Genomic DNA, 25584 nt, shown 5'->3' with positions numbered 1-25584 from the left:
CAAAAATACAAGCACCTATAAATGCATTCTATGTGCGCTGACGCTGTAAATTCCCCACTGCGCATGAACTCACCTTTGCACTGCAGGCCCTGCCTCATGAGGCCCCACAGCAGGGAGCCACAGTGGTCACAGAAGGTGGGAACCTTGTAGTTGTGGATACTGAACTTATGGGGCATGTTAACACTGAACCGCTGTGAACCCACCTACAGAGGGACACACACACACACACACATAAAAACACACACAGTGTTACAAAGAGGTCACTGTCACATTATCGGGGGAATAATGCATGTGGCTCAAGTGTAAGTACACAGTGTATACATGTTACCTTCAGTAACACAGATTTATTCACTAAAAGCCTGAATGGTGAGTGTCTCTGTGCAAATAATAGTGATAAATAATAAATGTTAAAGAGGACATATTCTTCTGAGCTAAACATCTCTACATTTTTAAAAACATACTCCATGTGTACTTGGATGTTTGCATGTACCTCCTCAGGTAAGTCCTCCTGCTTCTTCATCCCGGCACACTTGGTGATGATGAGCTCATGGCAGCGCTTGTGGACGACACACGTACACACTGGAAGCACAGCATCAACATCAGGAGTTCACAAATGTTGTTAAATTAAGTCAAATAGGGGTTGTGGACTGACAAAGCGGGACGTCTGAGGACGTCACCTTTGGGCTTTGAGAGGCTGGGATGGATGTCTTTCAATTATCAATCAATCAATTAAAAAGAAGTCTAAAAAAACGTTGTCAAATATATTTGACAATTAGTTCGTCGTTTAGAATTTGATTACCAATGTGTGATGTTATTACTGATGTTATCTCCCAGATTAGATAGACCGTGAAGAATAAAAGTTGTGTCCTGCAGTGATTCTGTTGCACCTTGTGATGCATCGATTTGATACACTGATTTAATATCCGTGCCAATGCTGACCTTATTAAAGGGGTCGGGTACCGGCCGAATGTGACTGACCCACATTAAAAATCAATATAAAAATGTAACAATGCAATCTAAACCTTCTTAAACTAGTTAATTAAAATCTACAAAAGCTTAAAAAGAGTGTTGTGTAGCTGCAGCCTCTCATACTCATACAGTAGATGCTACATTTAGTGCTACACAGTGATGTAGTTTAAATTGAGAAGAAAAAGAGTCCTGGTATCAGACTGATTCTCTACATTCCCCAAATAAAACAATTATACCGGACGATCCAGTAAAACCTGGATTACTTTCAATACAAAATGTTTTAAAATGTATTATTTCTAAAATATCCGTGTCGGAGGTTTTTCCGGCCGATTCAGCATGTTGAATCGGCGGTGGCGCCCGTTAGTGAGAGAAATCGCTCTGATTGGCTGTTCAGCTTAAACGAATCAGTGCACGAGAAGAGAAACAGACGTGAGGAAAGCAAGCCAACGAGTTAAGTCAAGAGGAAAAACACAGAAGGCTCTTCTCATTTTTCATCATCTCATCTGATCATTCTAATACACGGATATTTTCACAACAACATGACCATCTGTGATGAAGCTAAGTGGTGAGTGACGGGTGTGAAAATGGTCGGAAAACGTTGCTATCATAGGTATCATAACAACGGCTTGTATATTCACAGTCCTCGGTCTTCCGGTTTCCCTTTTTGAATGATGAATACAGACTACCGTCACCTGCTAGTGTGGAGAGTTATTTCATCTCACGCAGGTGCAGGACGTACGTGGTAGTTGGCCGTCAGCTGACGTCTTTGCGGTGTGTTTGAGTGCAACTTGTCGGCCAAACAAAGGCAACGTGAGGCTATGCAACAGGTGGCCTTCATCGCCGCTAGTTATCTGATGTCGGGGTTGGTGTGTCTGGGGCTTTTGACACAAAAACATGTGTCTAAAGTAGGCTCCAGGTTGAAAAATACCATAGTTACCCTTTAAGTAACACTTTGACCTCCAGCTGAATTTTTAGGATGTTGGAAACCTACTGAGAAAATGTGCAACTGAAACGATGCTCATGAGCATTTTAGATGTTGTTGGTGTAACGCAGGTGGCTTGAGACCAAATCACAGCTGTCATTCAGCAACATGTAATCCCTCTTGTGCTTTCGTGCTTAAATAATAAATGACGTGCGGCGTTACTTGAGAAATTGGAATCGGCCAGAGAAAAGTACTCACCCTGACACTGGTATCCCTGCTTCCCCAGCACGCCCCTATCAAATCACAGAAACACACAGAGGAGGTTGCTTTAATGAAACGAAACAGCAGGTTACGCTGGGTCAGACCAAGATGTGTTGTTTGTGTTTCCTACCAGATAAAATCTCTGCAATGTGAGCAGTAGGTTGGTTGTCTCAGGTAGGTGGCCATGAACTTGTGTCCGTTGACTTGATGGACGCGTCTTCGGACGGCGCCCTGTCGCCGGCGAGGGCCGATCCTCTCTCGAAACACCCGCTCCTCATTCTCATTGGTCCCCGTGGCTGTCGAGTGAACACACACAAGATACACATGAGAATCACAATATTATGTGTTGTGATGCTGTATCGATTAATAATCAAGCTCTGAAAAATCTGACGATGTCGGGCCCGGCTGCTATTCAATCTTTCAAAGGTTGTAGGGGGATCAATTTTAAAGCTAGAGTGAAGATACTGGTATCATATGAAACTAGAATATAGAAAATCAAACATTTTTACTATATTAATTTAGATATTTTCCAAAGTAAAAGTCCCTAGAAGTGTATGATTCAACTTTTTCCCCATGGTCTAGTGATAAAAAAGTTTTTAAAAAATCGCAATAACTATAATAAATATATATCGAGTCAGCATCCAAGTATCGTGATAGTATCGAATCGGGAGATAGGTGTATTGTCCCAGCCCTATTATCTATTAATATGTAAATAATTTTCTTGATTAATAAAATAAGATAATCCTTTATTAGTCCCACAGTGGGGAAATTTGCATTATTACATTAGCAGAGGGGAGAGTGCAAACAACAAGAAGCATCAGTAAAAAAAAAACAATAAAGATCTACTGTAATAAATAAGTAAACAGTAAAAAACAAAATATATACAATATAATAGTAGGCAGACTGAATGGTTGAGTTCACATTATTGCACATATGAAATGTTGATATTGTATAGGTGGATTAATCATTTGGTTCAGAAAATAACAGAAAATAATCAACAATACACAGTTTCCCTCCAGTCAACATATTGAGATGTCTTGTTTTGTCTGACCAACAGTCTAAAAACCAAAACATTTTCAGTTTATTATCACAGAACAGTTAGAAAACCAGTGACTACTCCTATTTCAGGAACTGGAACCAGAGAATTTAGGCCATTTTTGGTTGAAAATTTGATTATTTAAATAGCTGCCGATCAATCAACTTTACTGTCCACAGATATCATATGAAACTACAAAACCTAAGGAATCCATTGGTACCAACCATGTCATACTAGCTTGTCGTGAAGGAGGTTAAATAACGCTCCAAAGTTACGCTAAATTTTGGCGAGGAAAAACTAGAATTGCCATTTTTAAAAAGGGTCCCTTGACATCTGACCTCTAGATATGTGAATGAAAATGGGTTCTATGGGTACCCACGAGTCTCCCCTTTACAGACATGCCCACTTTATGATAATCACATGCAGTTTGGGGCAAAAATCATGCAGTTTTTGCTACTAGTATGAAATACTGGGGTGTTCTTCATACTATGACAGTTTTCCTACAATAATATTAAAAAAAATCGCAATATATCGCCTTACTTACAGCATCGCAATATACTGACTCTATACCCTTGTATCATGATACATATCGCCGGATTCTTGCAGCCCTACTTCTGTGTTCCTGAGTTTTAGATTCACACACATCACAGTGACATTTTCTTAAAACCCATTTATTTGACTTCCTGAGACGCTTTGTACAAATAAGGATCATTTGCATCATGTTGCTCGAGATGTTTAATCATTCAACGGCTTCTCATATTCCTCTTCCCCCCCCTCCTCCCTCCCTCTTCCTCACACACAAACACCCCACACCTAGCAGAGGCCTATGCATACGTACGTGTGCATGCTATTTATACGTTCATGTGTGGGCACTAAAACGAAGGACAGCATATTAAAATACTCCTCCTCAGCGAGCAGCAACCAACCAGCCGTTCCCGTCCTCTCCGCATCTCCCCGGAAAGATAAATGCTTTCCGAGGGTAACCTTAAGACGAGAGAACCACCTCCACTCTCACTCCCACACACACACTCCTTCTCTCTCTGCGCTCCTGTCCTAGTTTGCCTGTCTTTCACACTCCCTCCATCTCTCTCCTGGGTGCGTTATAGATGTGGTTACCGCTGAGTTCAATTACAGACAGGCTGTCTAGGGACTCTGTGTGTGTTTCTGTGTGTGTGTGATGGTGTTGTCGGTGAGAGTGTGTGTTCGGGGGGTGGGGGGGGTGGGGGGGCAGCTTAACAGGCCATTACTGGGATCACTTTGTTTTACATAATACATCATCCATCTGTCCTGGACACACACACATACACAAACACACAGGCATGCTGACCAGGAGGGGTGATGAGGCATAACAACAGTTAAGAGCGATCGCCGTGGAGACAGACGTGCTCTGGTGCAGCCGAATGACCAACTGGGAGTCGGCCGTCCAATCAACACACACACACATACGGACGGACAGAAGATTGACACAAACATGTAGAAGACCAGCAGACAGACAAAGAGGAGAAAGCTGAACTGCAGATGGTGATATAAACAAATATGACATAAAAATGAATAACAATACAACCGTGGCAGTAATCCATCTGCTTCTCTAATGATGAATGCAGATAGATTTGTGTACAAACAAACAAACAACAATTCAATTAGGTTGATGTTGAAATTGTAGATGAAGTTGAAGTGTCAGGTTGAAGCGGCTCCTCATGTATGGATCAAGAGTGTGGATACATTTGTGAAATAAGTAAAAGATAAAGTCCAGCTAGCAGGTCATTGTTGTGAAATGAACCCCAACAGGGCGATGCGGCACCCTTCCGCTTTGTGTCGGGGTTTATTTCACCAGTGACCCGCTAACTGTACATTATCTCGCTTATTACACGGCCACTGACTTAAAAAAATCACTAATTTGACTCAAAAACGGTCCTCCCGAGTCCGACATCGGAACTACGTCCATAGCAACGGTCTGTTACACATAACAACGGTCTATTATACATAGCAACTGTCTGCAATAAAGAAATAACAGACCGTAGAACGCCGTGATTGACCAATCAATACAATGAAAATAAGAATTATATATAACAATAACAATAATAATAATAATAATAATAATAGTAGCAACAACAACTGATGTTCTTATTATTAATAATTTAATCAATATGTTTACAAATTTCTTTGCAGATATAAAAACAGTAATACACAGAATAAATGCAGTGCAATTAAGAAATAGGATGAAAATTTAAAATTAAAAGAGAATAAGAAAAATAAGAATTATATATTATATATTATATATAGTATTATTATTATTATATGTATAATAATAACAACAACAACAACTGATATTATTATTATTATTATTATTAATATTATATGCAAATTTGTAGGAATCGAAAATCTGCACTGAATCTCTGTCATAAATTTCCAAAGATAAAAAGGTGATTAATTTTGATAAATACATATATTGCATTGAAAATAAGAAGAAATTAAAAAAAAGAAGAAAAAAAAAGAAAAACATTACTCTGGTCATTTTAAGAGCTCAATCATGAAGATTATCTTTTAAGCTTTGAGGAATGTGAATAAAACATTTAAAGGGAACAGAAAAGGATGAAGAAAACAGAGATGGAGAGACTGCAGATGGTCAGATTAGGTCAGATTATTGTTTTTATTCACTTCCTGAGACCAACAGATGTATCAGGAGAGGAGAGGAACAACTCCTTCCAGCCTCTGAAGCTGCAGAGAACAGATTGCACCGGTTGAAAAAAAAAGAATTCTGCTAAAAATACCACCTCTTCCTCTAGTTCTCACCCTCCATCTCTCCATCCCTTCCATCAGCACACACACACACACCATTTGTTTTTATCAACATACATTAACATCACCAGCACTCATGCCAGCTGAACTCAGAGAGGAAGTTCAGGAGTGGGCGGGGAGTGGGTCGTGAGGTCACCACAGAGTGTCCAATCATCGATGAGGAGGGCAAGACACTGACGCCTGAGTCTGCATGTGTGTGTGTGTAATCCGTGGTTCAATCTCACCTACTATTTTAAGAATCTACTCCCTCACTCTTCACCCTCTACTGCTCTCTTCATCCGTCTTTACACTGAGAAACTATACTGCAGCACCCTCACACACACACACACACACACACACACACACACACACACGCACTCACATATGTATACTGTATATATAGATGCACACTTCCACTGGAAGGCAGAGAACAGTTTCTATTTATAACCAGGTGTGAAGATACACAGGTGCAGGTGAAAACCACCCTTATCTGGTGAGTGAGCAAATGTGTGCAGAAAAAGGCAGATGGAGAGAGAGATGTTTCCATGTTTAATGAATACAAACAAATAGAGGAGAAGGAAATAGAGAACACGAGAGAGGGGGAGAAAGTTCTACGAATTCTGTTCAGTAACTTTCTAGGAAAACAGGAAGTAATCTTTCCATCGCACTCTATGGCCTCTAGGTTCAAAGCAGTAAAACTGGCAGTGATTGCAGTGGATGTATGTACAGTATGTTATGTTATAACTGATGTTTTTGTCCACCTGGGGGCAGCGGAAACAAGTAGTTAACATGCTATTAACATATTAAAAGCCTTTAAGTTGTTATGGTGAATATGTTAGTAAGCAGTTGCTTATTTCCAGCTAATCTGAAGCGACATAATCATTCATTTGGAGCTGTGTTTGTGGTCACCTAATGAATGTAAGTAGGGATGCACCGATACCGAGCTCATGTACTCGTACTCGCAAAACGGCTCCAATACAGCGGCACCGATACCACTTTATGGCAGCGTGACGTTAACCTGTCATCACCATCTTTTGGGCCGGTGGTGCGCCCAACCTCGCGAGGCTGGGATCCCACCTCAGGCGACGCGCGCCAGCCCTCACTTTCATTGCGACACAGGGTTTTGCTTGCACCCTCTGGCTCGCACGTGCGTTAAACTGCGGGAGATATCTGTCTCTTTAGCTGCTAAATGCTCAACAATGTTCACCAGCTAGTCTCTAACTGTATCTGTCTGCCGTTTGGTGCTGAGCAGGTAGCGTATGGTGGGTTTTTAGAGCTTTTTCACTGAAAACAGCTGCCTGCTGCAACCAAAAAAGTCGCTATGAGAGCCGTGAGAGTGAACCAAAGCGGTAAAGTTGTGGGCCGGACGGCTAAACTATGAGCTGAAACTCACTATAAAGCTATGTAAAGCCGAGAGGAGCTGCAGATTCAGGTGATAATTCCCCACTCCACTCCTATAACGTTGTTTTCACATTGTCATTCAAAAAAATAGGAATTATAGCTGCTTTAAGCCCATCGTAAAGTGTTTTGATGTGTGATTCCTTTCCTATCACTTGGAAAAATAGTGTGTTGTGGTGGTTTTACCTTCGGTGGAGGATCCGGACAGATCGATGACCACGTACACCTTCCCCTCCGGCTCCAAGTCAATCTGCAACAGACAAAGAAAGAGAGAAAGTAAATCAGTGCGAAATAACACAGCTGAACATTGAACGCAGCAGGGGGGCTTTCCTCCAGCACAAACAAACACACCAGCAGCACATGGAAGAGGTCATTATCTTCGCCACCATTTCACTCCTCACCACCACTCGCATCATTATCAGCATTAAGATCACCATCTTCATCACTATTTTCATTTCTATCCTCAACGTCATCACTCTAGACGTGCATCTGATATCTGGATAAAGATTTCTTATAACACACGTTTACAGGCATTCTGGTTGTCTCGCATCTGCCCTTGTGATCCGATCTCAATGTGCAAATTAGGCAGGAGGAGCTGGCAGACTATATAAGACAGTGCTGCTGAATTGGCTCAACTTATTTTTCTTTCGCTGATGAAAAGGGTCGTCTCTAGCTTTTGGCAAAGGCTTGCTTGAGAAAGCGGAAAGTGTCAAAGCTAGAAGGCCGATCAACTTGTTATTGGCGCATCTTTTTTATAAGAATCTGGTCTGACTGATCAGATCGCAGCCCTATGGTGCTGGCCCATTTCAACCACTGGTACATAGTGGAGGACCTGGGATAGCGATGGCGGGGTGTTCTGTTGGTCAATAGATTATACAGGAAACATTGTCTGCGTGGTCCAACCATAGACTGTATGTAAGAAGTGGATGTAGTCACCGTGATGTCACCCATTGTGTTTGTGGACTGCTGTTTTGAAGCCTCAAGTTCAGCATTTTGGATGTCGCCATCTTGTTTTTTTGCAACCAGAAGTGACACAAGAGGGAGCTAAGTACAGCCAAACGCTGAATGAAATGTTACAATTAACGTTCATGAACTGAAAACACACTGAAACGGTTGAAGCTGTAAGACGAAAACGTTCAACAACTCTCAAACCGGACAACGCCGTGGTAGCGACCTGTCAATCACAAGGTAGCCACGCCATAAAGCATATCCTGCCTAATGGTCTATTTGACTCTAAATGGGACCATAATTTACTAAATGAACATCATGTTGTATTGAAGAAGACTTGAAACTAGCGATTGAGACCATAAACTCATGTTTACAATGTTTACTGAGGTAATAAATCAAGAGAGAAGTAGGCTCATTTTCTCATAGACTTCTATACAATCAGACTTCTTTTTGCAACCAGAGGAGTCGCCCCCTGCTGGCTATTAGAAAGAATGCAAGTTTAAGGCACTTCAGCATTGGCTTCACTTTTCAGACCTGGAGGTAGCCCACTGGGTCAAACCTCAGGTCAAACTTTATTATCCCACAAGGGGAAATTTGTGTGGTCATAAACGTTCTGCTTAAAACACAAAGGTACACTGTACTTGCCTGTTAAATAATAAAAAACAGAGACAACAAAAAGGAAAAAAAAACTCACGGCTCAACTAGCATTACCTAAAGTAAGAGGAAAGATCTTTTACAACTTCCAGATGTTAAGTTTTAAAAGTGGTCGATTAAGTCAGTATAACTGATGAAGCTACAGTTTACAGGTGAACAACAATCTATTCATCCACCTATCTAGTGTATGCTGCAGTCATTTAACAGATGAGTTGACTGGTCCATTCCTGCTCCGGGGTAGATAACATGTGCAGGAAAAGATCATTTTCATACAGAGATTAATAAGGTATAACATTAACTTTCTGTATGTTATCATAGTGGATAATATGATGTTAATATTAACCACAGCATCAATAAAAAAAAAAGGTTTAGGGCTGAAAAAAAAACTAAATATATAAAGAAATATTGTATTGGCACTCAAATCCTTCCTCAACAGAGTCAAATCAGCTTTCTTGACAAAATGTTCTTGTGCTGTGAAGAGTTTGCAGCCAACAAATTTGCAGCATTACATGTTGGACAAAGTAACGCTTGAGGAGTCTCATCCAAACTTCTTATTTTTAGATCACCAGCGAGCCCAGTCCTCTCTGTGTCAACAGACTGTAACATGGTAAGAATTGATTTCTTGTGTTATACTCACAGGGATGCTAAGAGTTGCCAAAACACAGACTTGGATGACTGAAGGGGAAGTACCTGTGTTATAATCCATTAATCCTCTCTATATATATGGTAACAGAAGTAAATGAAACCTGATTAAATCACCATATTTTCTTATTTATTTTCATTAATCATTGAGGTTTTGTGTTATTTATTAGCACACATCTTGAATTACAAGTCATAATGAGTTCTGTGTGTTTGAGCAGGTGTCGTCAAAGCGGACGCTAATTTACTCTGGGAACAATACAAAAAGAAATGTTCCTGCTCAGACATTAATACTAGATAAGCAAACATACAACCTGCATACGCACAAGACTTATTCAATAAATAATGACATCACCCCCACCCCCCCTCTTCAATATACAAGTACAGAGATTAGAGAGAGTGCAACGGAGAGCGCTAGAAAGACAGACAACACAGGAAGAGAGAGAGTGAGAAAGAGGTTTAAATCCTTAGTTAAGCTCTGGGACAGCAGCAGATCCTCTTATGCAACAGTCAGACTCACACACACACACACACACACACATACACACACATACATGTCCATGCATTGCTGAACATGAGACACAAAGATCGCACAGAAACCAATTATCAGACACACTGCATACATCTGTTGTAGATACAGCAGCACAGGCACACAATCACGTGGAGAGTTTACAGTGTTGCGATCTGCAGCAGAACTCAGATGATATGGCACCTTAGTGACTACGTTTACATGCACACTAATGATCCACTATTATTCCAAGAATATGACAATACTGTGAATTTTATACGGGTCATGTAGTAAACAGCATGTTCTGTTTGGATATTCTGAATTAGGCCTTATTCCGAATGGAGCATTTTCCGATAAAGACATATGGGATATGCCGATATTCTTCAGGTTTTAGGAGAATTCTTTGGACATGTATACATGTATACAAATACTTTAAAAGCCCCTTAGTCTGTATACAACTACCTACTCAATGAGAGGTATTTATTACCAGGCCCAACAAGAACATTTTGTGAAACGTAAATTAAATGGAATTAAATCAGCAGCTAACAACACAACATTAAACCGGCACAAAATTAATGCAACACATAAACATCGGCCACTGCCATTTTATCTGATTATATTATTCGCCGATAGGCCGATTGCAGTCAACAAGGCGAAAATCTGCCGATTAATTGGTGCATCCCTAGAAAATATGTGTGCTATATAAACCCATGTATCTCAGTGTTCACAGATTTGCATTTGTTTAAGCCACACTGGCTTCCTGTTGCAACCCTTACATCAAGGAATCTATCTAAAGCTAAATATAATACAAAACAGAGAATATAGCACATATGAGCATACGTGCATTCTCATCCTTTTGTTGCATGTATAACACATAACAACTGCATGGGATTTGGGACCTATAAACGCCATTGGATTCTTGATGTCTACCCTTGAAAATTATGTGCTAATCCCCAAATGTAACCTCTTGCATAACAGCGCATCTCGGCAGGGATTTCAGCTGAAAGATGGACTCAGAGTGATTTGGAACAGAGTGGAGCAAATGGACAGCACCATCATTGATTTAGTGCTCGGGATCCTGAGGTGGCCTGCCAGCCAAAAAACTGCAATGTTCTCACATCACCAGTTATTGGCCACTACTTGGGCTGCGAGGTGCCTTCAAGCTCACATTTTTCTATCCAAATCAATATGAATTACTACTGCACAGATATGGGTTTTTGAAGATGAATTAGAGCATGCCAGTGTTTAATATCGTGCCAAAAAAATAAATCTAAAATAAACAGAACGTTTCATCTGAATTTCATTCTCGGCAGGATGAAAAAAATATTTTCTACTGCATTTACACCATCATTTAAAAGTAAAACTAGAATTGTACTCAGGGAGCGCAGACCACCGTGTGTGACTTTAAAAACAGATCACAGCTCACAGCTAGTGGTTACGTGAGGTGGTCGGCTTATTATTAACACGGCGTGTTTCCGTTTAACGTATCGGCGGATGCCTCTCTCATTCAGCAGCCTTGTTATGTCTGTATAACATTACACTACGTTGTCCGGTCATCATGTCATCTACAGCTTTGTTCTTTCTCACCGCGGACGGCCAGCAGCTTCCGCACACACATCCACACACGTATCTCTCTGCTCTCGGAAGTAGGCGGGGTCACGCGTCATCAGTTACACTGCGCATGTGTTATACCCTGTGGTTTTAATGCTCAGGCTGATCGGAATCCTTAAAAATATTCCTGAATCCGGATCATGATCCGGATCGCAACCAAAATCTAATAGATTGTTCATTGTGCCATTTCATTCAAATCTATCGCAGACTTTTGGAGTAATCCTGCTAACGGACAAACAAACAAACAAACCAACAAGCCAACGCCGGTGAAAACATAACCTCCTTCCTAGGCCTTAGATAACAATCCACTAAATCCCATGACAAAAGTACATGTACATGTACATATATATATATACATATATAATCACAAGCTAATTTATATTACCACTATTGAAGCTCTTGACTGCAATTGAATGATTTCCATCCTTGAGCAAATTTGCTCAGAGTGGGACCAAAAATTAGATTAAACCCATCTAATAGGCTTCCCATAAATAGCGTAGTCTTATAGCAAAAGTAAAATATCTATTAAAGGCCAAGTGTGTAGCGGTATCTAGCAGTGAGGTGAGGAGATTGCAACCAACTGAAGCTTCTCCCGTGTGCCAAGCGTATTGAAGAACTACAGTGGTTGACACGAAAACACGAATGGCTCTCTGTAGAGCCAGTTGTTGTAAGAGTAGCGTAGGTCATTTGGAGCAGAGCAAGTATGTGGGAAGTGAGTGGTGAAGCAAGAGAGGGAGAGCAGCGGCAACGAGAGCGAGTAAAATTATTGACTGTGGCCCAAGCAGGAAAAGTTACTTTAGAAACATGACGGAGCAACATGGCGGACTCCGTGAAGAGGACCTGCTCCCTATATAGATATAAACGGTTCATTCTAAGCTAACGAAAACACAACAATTCTTATAATCAGTTGATTATACACTAAAGAAAACACACTTATTAATATTATATTTCATTTCTGCCAATAGATCCCCCTAAATGCTACACACTGGTCCTTTAAGTCTGGTGTAATCAAAGGAATTAATTGAACAACTAGCTGTTAAGATACCTGAGATCTTTCAGAAATGATATAAGAAAGGAATCTATTATATTTTTCAAATAACTGATACGGATGTTAGCTATGCAGATATTTCTATGGTTACCGTTCTACTACAGTGTAACCATGTATCCTAGCAACAGGCGTTTCTATGGTTGCAGTGCTGCTTTTTTTGGTGAGAGCTTGTAAAATACTGTAACTTGTAACAGAATCACTTAGAATGACTATATGTTAAGTAAATGTTCAATAAATTAGATAATGTCCCTTATTATGAGTGTTGTTAATCCACAGCGGAAAGTATTTCGTACCTTTGGTGGAATAAGGAAACACTTCTGCATAAACAGTCTCAGGCTTGCGCAGGTGCGTTTTAAATAGATTCATGTGTTTGGGAAGTAGTGAGCATATGACTGGATAAATGGGACTTGGGTTATACTGCATGAGTTGTGTGAGAGTTTGAAAACGGATGTTTTGATATAATTTTGCTGTTGTTAAACAAAAATGTATAGTGTTTATAAGAATTGATACAGTATCACAAAACATAATATTGCGATATATAAGTGTATCGATATTTTCTTACACCCCTACCGTGAAGTTTTCTTGAAGAACTCGAGGTAACACGGGGTGAGTAATTGATATACAAGTGGTCGTTTTGAGGGTGAAGTATTAGTTACACCTGTGCTTTTCCTGCTCTCACATGTCAACATGTCTGCCGTGAGAACGCTCTACTGGAGTCAACTTACAGTCTCCCTTTCTGTGATTCTAAGCTCACCTGTCTCTATTTGAACTGTCACTAACCATGTCATTACATAATAAACCCAACCCTTAAGCGGGTAATTCAGGATAAAACAAACACTAATGCACGTGTAGTGTTTTGAATGAACATCCCTTGGGCATTTTAATGTAATCAAGTCGACTGGGGGGGTGGTACTGAGCCTAACAAAGGTGCATCACTTAGTTTAATCATACAGTCATTTCAAAAGACGAATCATTTCAGGCCAGGGTTGGGCAATGTGACGATACATACCGTGAGAGTTTGCTATATGATCTCTACCTAAAGCTGCACTAATCAATAGTTTCATACAGCACTAACAATGGATCAAATGACGTGGGTGTGTAATTATTAATATGTGAAAAGGTAGCTTGTAGCGACGAATCCACGGAGAATTATCGGTGCGTTGCAGCGCCTTTTACCTCATTGTTTTTTCTTTTCTGCCGCCGCAAGCTGTTTTTGGTGAAAAAGCTCTGATAAACCCACCATACCCCACCTGCCGGGCACCAGACAGAACAAACTGGTGAACTTAATGGAGCATTTAGCAGCTAAAGAGTCAGATATTTCCCTCAGGAGTTGGTGGAGACCAAAAACACTTACATTCGTCAGGTGGCCAGAAACACGACTCCAAATAAATGATAATGTTGCTCCGTCTCTTGCTGGTAGGGCTGGGCGATAATTCAATATGATAATTCATCGTCTTTCAATCGTATCGTGATGAAATCATATATCCAGATATCGTGATACACTATTACGTTGTCTAAATTGATAATAACAAGCACACACTAACTCAAATTTCTAAGAGAATCTGAATTGATAAGAATTCTACTTATGGGAATACACAAGTGTAATTAAATCAAACTATTGTCTTATCTGATTACTCTGTATTTGTGTGCATGCATGTAAACATAGTCAGTGTATAGCTGGAAATATTTATTTTTTCTCTATAATTTCACTTGAAAAGTTCTTAATTTAATGAGAAAATACTCAAGTGATTATACAATAAGAAAACATACTTATTAATATTATATTCCATTTCTGCCAATAGATCCCCCTAAATGTTACACACTGGTCCTTTAATTATGAATAAACTGTTTTACAATGGCATTTCCAGAAAATGCACTAAAATCATGAAATATTTAGGCCTGCCTGCAACTAATGATTATTGTTTAGCCTATTAAATGTCAGAAAATGGTGAAAAAGGCTTGTCACAACTTCCCAGAGCCCACAGACCAAAAAGATATTCAATTTACAATCGCATAAAACTGAGAAGCTGGACCACTTTAGCCCGATAAGTGGCTTAAACCATTAACTGATCCACAAAATTGTTGATTTATTTCCTATCAACCGAGTAATGGATAAATTGCCTAATAGTTTCAGCACTAATAGAATGACATATGCAATGATGGAAGATTTTATCCACATCACCAACCCTGTTAAATGAACTGTAACGTGACTTGGATTTAACCTGCTGCGTACAGACACACACATGCGCTGAGTTTCCCCGCCCCGACAACAAAAGATGGGAGGAGAGAGAGCCGGAGAATCTAGTTCGCCTCATTAATCTTGTTAGTCCAATTAGGACACTGATACAGCCAGGGAGACGGATAACTTCACAAACCCTCTCGCACACACAAACACACACAGGAAGTGCTGAGTGTGTCTGGGGATTTTAAAATGGACTTCGGAGGGAGGTTAGCGTTAAACACACATAAAAGCTTAACTCTCTTGCGTTCGTCCCGTCGCTACACACACACACACACACACACTTCTGACAGAATGAAAACACACACACACCATATGCAGCAGCACAGAGAAGCACTCAACCAAGCAGACAGGGCACTCAAAGCTTGCATTATATCAATACTGTGGAGCTAACCCCCTCCCACTCTCCGTCCATCTAGCTCGCTATCTCTGTCCAACCAGACAGCTCTCTCCGTCTCTCTCAGGAGCGTTTAGTCTCAGTGACAGCCTCCCACATCCATCTGTCAAATAAAAAATTTCGACTCTGAGAGAGCTCGACCGCATTCACACAATAACATGTGTGTTTGCATGTGTGCCCTTCTTTCTATCACTCAGCAAGCATGTCCGCCTGCACACACACACACACTCAGGAGGCCCATGCTGAGTGAGACAGCATGAGAGTCATGCATCTTTAATGTAACATCACAGACTGCTAATAATGTAAGAGGAGCTGAGCTGTGTGGTGGTGAAGGGGGGGAGGATGGGGGAGATTCAACAAAGCCCGCCCCCTGCCACGAGTGACGGGTCCAGCGGTCCAGTAGCACCAACTAGACAGGAGGAGAATTTGATTTAGGAGACTCCCGATCAAATCATCCTGTCTGTTCAGTCGTCTTAGAGCTCACACACATCCAAGATGAGTGTGTGATATCCAGATGGACTGGCAGACGGCCTGCTGTAGATCAGACAGGCAACGCTGTTGGATCTGTCTAAATGAAAACACACTTCATGAACACTCAAGCTGCAGAAGGAAGCCCCGTTTCTAGCCATGTTGCGATTTCAATTTACAACTAATGATTATTTTCATTGTCGATTAATCTGTTGATTATTGTCTCGATTAATCGATTATTTGTTTGGTCTATAAAATGTCAGAAAATTGTGAAAAATGTCTTGTTTTGTCCACAACTCAAAGATATTCAGTTTACTGTCAGAGGAGTAAAGATCCAAAAAATTAGGGTTGTCCCGAATACCATTTTTTGGGCTTCAAAGCTTCGGTGAGAAATATTCTATATAAATGAAATACTCGATTATGATTGGTTAATCACGGTGTTCTACAGTCTGATATTTCTTTATAGCAGACCGTTGCTATGTATAACAGACCATTGCTATGTATAACAGACCGTTGCTATGGGCGCAGCTCTGATGTCTGACTCTGGCGGACCTTTTTTGTGTCAAATTATTGATTTCTTAAGTAAGTAGCCGTGTAATAAGCGGGATAATGTACAGCTGGCGGGTCATTGTTGTGAAAGAAACCTCTTCAGGGCGATGAAAGACACGCTCCGCGTCGGGGTGCCACATCACCCTGTCGGGCATTACATTCACAACAATGACCGGCTCGCTGTACGTTATCCCTTACGTGTGCTATGACTGTGTATCTTTTTAAATTTTTTGATACTCATGGTAATACAATACCTGAGGTTTGAAATCAACACCAAAACTTTTTTTGATACCACTATAAACAAGTTTTTTCCTAAAAACCAAACCAAAGTTCTCAAATAGTAAATGTTGGCTAAACACAAGCAGTCTACAGAAGAACTTTTCCAAAATAAAACCATGTAAAATTGGCCAAATTGTTTTATTTTAAGAGGGAACTATCTGATCAATAGATGACAGCTTTCGGTATATGAGAGTTGTAGTGTGCTACAGATACATGTCGATCGGTACCAAAAAAGAGATTCAATACCCAGCCCTAATGGTGAGTGACAGCTGTCATTATAGCCGTCAAAATCAATGGTCGCCAATACTGATTTGACCTCTTTCGGCTTTGTTAAGAAAAGCTATTAATCTGAGTTATGCAAATTCATTTTTAAAAACTATTGTTCAACCCTACTCTGTCCATATAAAATAAAAGACATTTCAATTTAAAGAGAAAGGGGGCGAACAGTGTGCATTTCACCTGCTGTCCCAGGCCTCTCAAATATCCACCCATTTCTTCCCTTTCACTGACAACATGTATTAAACAATCTCCAACACCCCCACACACACACACACACACACACACACACACACACACACACCAAAGGTTGACCTGATTTGGCATCATTGGGCAGAGCACCGTGCTTATCTTTTTGTGTGTGTGTGTGAGTGTGTATTGTCACAGTGGCAACAGCGCATCTTAAATCCAGTCTGTCCTACTTAACCAGCAGGTCAGTGAGGGGCGGAGCTTATGATGTCATGCAATTTGCCGTGGTGGAGGGAATGGGCTAATGACAATATGGCTATGACCTCAATGATCAGAGACACGTCTTGAGTGTGCTGTCCCTTAAACAAAAGTACAATGGTATTATGATAGTAATGGATGATACTTTCAACTTTACTTTCCATCCCAAAAAAAATACGATAAGGCCCAGTCACATAACAAAGTTCATCCACCCCTCTTTGCAAAACACTTAAAAGCTTGGTGACGTAGTTGGTGAAATACTGTAGCTGATGAGCTAACAGCTAACACACTAGCAGGCCGGGAAAGATACTAACACTAGTCAGTCACAAAAACTCTTTAAGCTTTTTCTATTTTTTTCTGTGCTGTGCCATTCACTCCCCCCTGGTATTTTAGGCTCACTATTTCATTCAATAAAGAGGTATTAAATAGGGAAAACTCTCTCTGAACAGGCTAGCAACAGAGGCAACAGGGCAACAAGTTCACACAGTTTATTCAAAAGATGTATTTAAGCATAACATATAATCCTGCAAACCATGCCACTTTTGTGGAGCAGTTTATAGTAGGGCTGGTGATGCTTCACCTATCTCCCGGTTCGATACTATCACAATACTTGGGTGCGGATTCGATATGTATTGCGATTTGATACTACGATTTATTGCGCTTTTTGTTAACTTTTTTAACACTAGACCATGGGAAAAAGTTGAATCCTACACTTGTAGGGACTTTTACTTTGGAAAATATCTAAATTTCTGAAGTAAAAATGTTTGATTTTCAGCATGTAGTCAGAGACGTCTGGAAGTAAAATATCATTTATTGTCAGGCATTATTTTTGACTTAAAGAAAATACCATTCATTTGTGAGAGAAATTATTTATTTATTCAGGGTCTTTATTTCTTTGGGTTGCTGGAATTTTTTTTTATAAATAATGCCTGACAACGACTGATATATTTGACTTCAGGACATCGCTGACTACATACATGCTGAAAATCAAACATTTTTACTGTATTAATTTAGATATTGTCCAAAGTAAAAGTCCCTAGAAGTGTATGATTCAACTTTTTCCCATGGTCTAGTGTTAAACAAAGTATTGCAATAAATTGTAATATCGAATCGCTTGTAGCATCAAAATACTTAAAAATCGCAATACATATCGAATCAGCACCCAAGTATCGTGATAGTATCCAATCGGGAGATAGGTGTATCGTCCCAGCCCTAGTTTTAAATGCTGGTGTGACCAAGCCTTAAATGCCACAGTTAGTGACCATAACACTGGCCATGGTATCGCATTGCAAAAATGGACAATTAATATCAAATCATACACACCATAATTATGAGCAGCCAAATGGAAATAAATATCCGCACTATCAGCTACGATATAATAACACTTGCAGAAAACAACTATGAAAGTGTCTATAAAAAATTGCTGCAAAGCCATCATCACTGACAGTTTTAAAATTCAATATGAACACTAACAAAATAGATTCAGCTAAATATATAAACAACAAAAAAATGCTTATAAAATATATCGCCTACCCTAGCTTTGCTAAAAAACAATATGTAACACAATAAAAAATTGCAAACAGGGATATGTTTTTGTGCCAAAAAAGTGAAATTAAAATTCATTAAACTGTTTTAACCATTTAAAAAAGGGGGGGGGGGGTGGTGACTGGCCTCTTATTGTAGTCCTTCAGCCATTAATCCTGGCTGCTGTAAGTATGAGCATGTGAGTGTGTGTTGATGCCAAGTGTCAAACAGTGTCTGGCTGACATCTGACGTGATCCGTGTCCCTGAGAGGAAATGTTACACTGTGTGGTCATCATGTCTCAGAAGCTCCGAGCAGCCTCCTGCTTGATATATTTACATGTACACACAGCTTATTTCTACACCTCAAATCCTGCTCTCTCTCCTTCATCACTATCTTCCTCTTCTCCACAGGCCTTCTCTGCTTTAAATAAATTATACCACAGCTAACAAGCTAATACTAAACGGATATTATCTTTCTAGCAAAGTCAGATACCATAGCTAACAAACTTATATTAGCCTCATATATTGTTAGAAAACCATAACAATATATGAAAATGTTTTAAGAGTGGTCGCTAAAGGAAGCAATCTTAAATCTTAAATCTTAAATCTTAAAGAAAGATTACAATATTCTATATTCCTTGTTTGTTTTTTTCATAACTTTGGTCATAAAACCACTTTTTACTGATTGGCTGCATTGTGGACACGCAGGATACTACATACAGCTTTACAATAACATCTGTGACGGCAGCCAAATATAACCCTTTTATCTAAACAGCTTATTTGGATTAGAAGTGAAAAGTAAAAATCAACAATACTGTCATCATCCTTTGCATTACTCTGCCACTGCCATACCACTGTTACCACAGGAATGCACAGACACAGATTTGTTTACAGTGGTATGTGGCTCACCTCTATATAAAGGCGATGCAAGGCAATTGTATTTATATAACACATTTCGAAGTAAACTCCATGTGCTTTAAAGGTAACAGAAAACATGTACGTAAACTACAGCATATGTGGCAGCGGGATATGGATTAATATGATACATAAAGGGTAAATATTGCTCTAAAAACTGTGTGCATCAATAAAATGTATGTTTTGTCAATATTAATATTACAGCTTTTAAACAGTGATGTTATGGCTGTGACTTTGACCTTGAGATTTTTAACCTTTTGCCCCCAAATAAGTGGTGTAAACAACTGAGTACAACTTGTTTAAACCTATCTGAAGCTTGGTGGGCCAAGTAAACATTGTTGTGTCAAGCTGACAGCCTGCAAACACAACCTCCACAATTATGCTGGTGCGTAAAAGGGAATTTCCCTTAAAGAATGGACATGCAGCACAAAGAAACCTTTTAAGTTTCTCTACCTTTGAAGGCCTTGAATTTAAATGATTCCGACTTGTCAAAGAACCACCAAGGCACTGTTCTACTTTGTTTTTCTCTCTTCTTACCCCCCTCCATCTCCCTCAACTCTCACCTACCCATCTCTCTCTCTCTCTCTCTCTCTCTCTGGTGTTTCAGTGGGTGAGAGGCTGTCACCAAGGGGACGGGCTGTCATTGTCGCCATGGGGATGGGCTCCACAGAGCATCTCAATTACTGAGTGGGACAATTAATAAGCATCAAAGCCTGGTTAATATTTCACCGGCGGCACAGAGCAGCAACCTGGCCCACAGCGCTCGGATCCACAGGAGATGTATCATGGAGAGGTGGTGGAAGACAAAAGAGAACAGGAAGCAGAGAGGATGGGAATAACGGCGCTGAGACGAGACGGATGATGAGATGAGTGAGGCAGCAGAAGGGCGAGGAAGTGAGAAATACGGCGCTGAGGTACACAAGCCTCAGTGTTCATCTTAACGGCATATCATTTAATACGAGTGTATGGCATCATATTGAGGAATTTTATTCTTATTCTAATATTAATTTGAATTAATTTACATTTTAATTCATATCACTGATACCACTGCTAGTGGCTCTGTGAGGCTGCACTGAGCTGTTTAGCAGGTGTAATTTCTTCCATTTTCACCATCTAATGGTACCTTCAAATGAAACTCGTGGGCTCATGTTTACAACTTGGGAAGTTGCCTACACGATGTGCGTGGCGTTCAAGTGGTTAAGTCGTGAAGAACACCGCTGCTAAGCAACGGCAATATTAATGATACTGTCGGTGTCTAGAAGCCACAGAGGCTAACAATTTAGTAAGCTAGCAAGTGGGTAACATAATGCAGGAAATGCGAAGGCATAATGACGTTGGGAATATCAACATTTTCCATGTGACCGAGCGGACGCTACTGCGCCTGCTCCAAGGGCCCAATGGATGCGGAAGATCGCCGGAAGATCCGGGTACTTTTCAACTCGGAGGTCGAGCCATTTTGGCTTAATGCGCCACTGAGCAACTTTCATAGGAATGAACGGGAGCCCGCCTCCAACGCTGTATCCATACATCCATGTGCTAACAGCGCTAACAGTGAAAACCAGGGATGTTAAAAGAGAACTGGATACAGCATTGGAGGCGGGCTCCCGTTCATTCCTATGAAAGTTACTCAGTGGCGCATGATGCCAAAACAAATAATGCCTCACAATGACTGATATATTTGACTTCAGGACATCTCTGACTACCTAAATGCAGAAAATCAAACATTTTAACTGTATTCATTTAAATATTTTCCAAAGTAAAAGTTCCTAAAAGTGTATGATTCAACTTTTTCCCGTGATCTAGTGTTAAAAAAGTTCACAAAAATCGCAATAAATCATAATATTGAACCGCAATACATATGGAAATCAGCACACAAGTATCCTGATAGTATTGTATCGGGAGATGTATGGTCCCAGCCCTATTAACTACTATATTATACTTCCCACCGTTTCCTTGTTGAGTCTGAACTTTACATCCGTCACTGGAGACTGAAGAGTAAATGAAAGAAGGAGCATCAAGGAGGCAGCAGATGAAAGAGGAGTGTAAGCTGCACAAGCGAGGCAGGAAGGAGGGAGATGATGGGTAAATGAAGGCAAGAGGTTGGGAGGGAGGGAGCGGGTGGGTAAGTAAGGAAAAAGAGAGGGGAATCACTGTTGGAGAGGGAGAAGTGGTGAGTAATGGAGTAATGAAGGGAGGCGGACGGAGGGGAAGTGGGAGTCGCTGTGAGGCAGATGTATTGATGAGCCGGCAGGCTGATCAATGGGATGTGGTCAATCAACAGAGTGATCCATATGCTCTGACCTCACTCTGGATGGCTGAGGGACGAGGTGTGTGTGTCTACTTATATGCCAATGTATACTGATACAGTGTAGGATTACATAACTACACATCAATATAAACCACCCCTGACGAACCATACCGTCTAGTAACAACAAATCATACATACTTTTACATCATATATAACAAAGCTTAATAACATTTTAACAGCACTGCAGAATGAAAACAAGCTTCCCAAGATTTCAAATATGAGATTGGAAATTCACCACAATGAACATTTTGTTGCCTCTCTTTTACATTACGTCATAGTCATATGTTAATCCAGCTGAGAGCCGAGTCTGTATTAAAAACTCTGGCATTTTAGAGTTTTCAAAACAGTATTATCGTGCTACAAACATGACAAAATAAATAGTAATAAGCATAACTAAACATTCACTGGAATTGCTTACCATCGTATTGAAAACAAGTTTCAAGTCTCTGACAGTTTCTTTTCATCGTGTACTTGCATGAACTGAAAACGATGGCTGCCTTGAGAGGTATTTTGTAGGTAATGAGCTAAAATCAAAACGACACATGCGGTTATGTAAATTGCGTGTCCTCAGCTCCCAGAATGCTTGTCCTTCATCAGCCTTTCATCTAACGTAAAGCGAGACGAGATAAAACAAAGCGGAACGAGATCACATGTTAAGACTGGAGACAAAACTTGCAGACCCCAAACAAACGGCTCTTTATCCCCTCACATACAGATCGACATGTGGCGGTCCAACATCACAGTCCCGACGCAAATGAGATAACTTGAGGAGAAACCGTAACAAGTGAAAGCACTCTTTCCCCAACGCCGAGCTACATATTATGTGTATCTCTCAACATACAGGGAGAGGAAACTTGTTGAAGAAGTTGAACCAGGTTGTGATGAAGTCTCACATCTACATTGTTTTGTGTGCTTGCTTTATAAATGTAACTCTGCAGGGGGAATGACGAGGGCACGCCATATTTCTTTCAGTCCAAAAGGCAGTAGGAATGTGAGGAATTGAGGAAGGACGACTACAGGCTGGACCCGAGATGCCCAAATCAGATCTAATGCATGTCCAAACAGCTCCCGTGTCACAGATAGAGGAGGGAAAGCTGCAGAATCAAAGTACTAAACGCTATAAACAACAACCACAGAGGTGTCTCTAAGCCCTGACGCTGACCTTATTATGACGGGTTGGTTATCCAGAAGTGACAATAAATATAGTTTCTTCATTAATGAATGTCATTATAAAATGTATAGGGCTGTCAAAGTTAACGCGATAATTAACGCATATTTGTTTTAACGCCACTAAATCTTTAACATGTTAACTAGAAGATAAAGATAGAAGATACTGGCATCATATGAACCTAAACAAACCTAAAGTATTTATTGGTGTTAAATAACACTCCAAACTTGCGCTACATTTTGGCGAGGTAAAACTGGCAAGGCCATTTTCAAAGGGTCAAGGGATTGACCTCTGACCTCAAGATATGTGAATGGAAGTATGTTCTATGGGTACCCACGAGTCTCCCCTTTACATACATGCCCACTTTATGATAATCACATGCAGTTTGGGGCAAGTCATAGTCAAGTCAACACATTGACACACTGACAGCTGTTGTTGCCTGTTGGGCTTGAGTTTGCCGTGCTATGATGTGAGCATATTTGTTTATGCTAAATGAAGTACCTGTGAGGGTTTCTGGACAATATTCGTCATTGTTTTGTGTTGTTAATTGATTTCTAATAATAAATATATACATACATTTGCATAAAGTAAGCATATTTGCCCACTCCCATGTTGATAAGAGTACTAAATACTTGACAAATCTCCATTTAAGGTACATTTTGAACTGATAAAAAATGTGTGATTAATCACAATTTACTATTATAATTGATTGACAGCCCTAAAAATTCACTGTTTCTGTAACAAGTTACACTCATTCATATTAATATTGTCTTATTCATCTCAGTGAGTTTAATGCTGTGAAATAGCTGTTATTTAGATTTTAAATTTGGGGAATAAACAGCAATGGCATCGGATCCGTACTCTATAGTATTATAGGTAATCTGAGTTGAGGGATCAGAATCTGTATCGGAAGAGAAAAAAGTCGGATCAGTGCACCCCAACTCATGAGCAAGGCATTGGGCTGCTCTGTGAAGCTCTCAGGAAGGTGTATGTGTGTGTGTGTAAATTAATTAATTATGTGAAGCAGCCCCAGCAAATGGACAAATTAGGTTATTTTCTGGATGAATAAGTTAAAAAAGAAGTTGATTTTGGATGAACGCTCAACAAAATGTATGGATATTGCAGCGAGTGGACATTGAGAAAACTGTACACTGAGCATTTTCTTTCAGTAACAACAAGCACCACATCAAATATGCAAAACAAACAATGCAACAGTAGGGTTGTTGCAGATAGTGATGCACCGATACTGACTCAAATAGCTGGATCGGGTATCGGTGACAATGGGGCCAATTTATTCAATTAAATTCTATGTGTATATACTATATACATTATATCCTGGAATTTTAATTCCTGTTTAAGTTTTGACCAATTTGTTGCTGCATTAAAAAGGTTTACACTCGAACTGTAATTAATGTAAATAATTCCTGTTAATTATGAAGATTTGTTTTTACCACGTTTCTGGTGTTTCATTATTTTAACAATAAATAACAATTCAATACATTCATATCTATGTTATTTATTTGTAACATTTAGTTTTACAAAGTTAGGAAAGGAAAGTTTAAGTCAGGCCTGATGTTGCCTGACACATAAAAGAATGACCCCAGTCACTGCCACACAGTGAGGCATACAGCTTATTAAATAAACACTGGTATCGGATCGGTACTCGGTATCGGCCGATACCCAAAGCCAAGGTATCGTATCAGCATCGGGACTGAAAAAGTCTGATCGGTGCATCCCTGGTTACAGAGACTGTATGTTTTAGAGGTGTAAATGTAGATCCCACCGTTCTGCATAAAAAAAGTTAACTTTTACTCAGATTTTATGCATATGGTGGTGAGTTCTCAAATAACGGGTTTCAGAGCGCAGTGGTGCCGTTGTTGAGGTGTGTCTGAACGGGACTTCAGTGAGTGAGAGAGGAGAGGGAACTGGAGAGTACTAAGAGAAAGAAATGTTCAAGCAGGGGCAAAATTAATTAAAGACAACTGATGAATATTAGCCTAGTTTATACCAGAGATTCACACAAATTCACACCAAAGGGGCGAAATATTCTGTTTTCTTTCCTGACAATTAAAAGTAAAATAAAAGAGAAAGGCCTTTTTTAACATAAAAATGCTGTTGCAGTTTTTGATTTTCATTCTTTAAAAGTCACCAGGATGCAGGAAACAAAGACTCAAATGTTTCTGTCCCCACTTTGGTTTTAAAATCCTCCCTATTTTTTAGGTCTCAAGGCTTGGCAAGTATA

General features: G+C 40.0%; 1 protein-coding gene across 1 annotated transcript in view; it reads right to left on the bottom strand.

Moving 5' to 3' along the window:
- Positions 1–25584, bottom strand: part of prkcea (protein kinase C, epsilon a) — a 40928-nt gene that overhangs the window by 13965 nt on the left and 1379 nt on the right. The window contains exons 2-6 of the mRNA XM_037753980.1: positions 7551–7614; positions 2283–2448; positions 2150–2184; positions 491–579; positions 74–203 (exon numbers count right to left, since the gene is read on the bottom strand). Of these exons, the coding sequence (XP_037609908.1) occupies positions 74–203; positions 491–579; positions 2150–2184; positions 2283–2448; positions 7551–7614 (484 nt within the window). The remainder of the gene's footprint in view (positions 1–73; positions 204–490; positions 580–2149; positions 2185–2282; positions 2449–7550; positions 7615–25584) is intronic.

Source organism: Sebastes umbrosus, chromosome 20 (genome assembly GCF_015220745.1).
Source record: "Sebastes umbrosus isolate fSebUmb1 chromosome 20, fSebUmb1.pri, whole genome shotgun sequence".
In the NCBI taxonomy this organism is placed as follows: Eukaryota; Metazoa; Chordata; class Actinopteri; order Perciformes; family Sebastidae; genus Sebastes; species Sebastes umbrosus.
The sequence above is the reverse complement of the archived record's forward strand: the minus strand, read 5'-3'. Positions and strand labels throughout refer to the sequence as shown.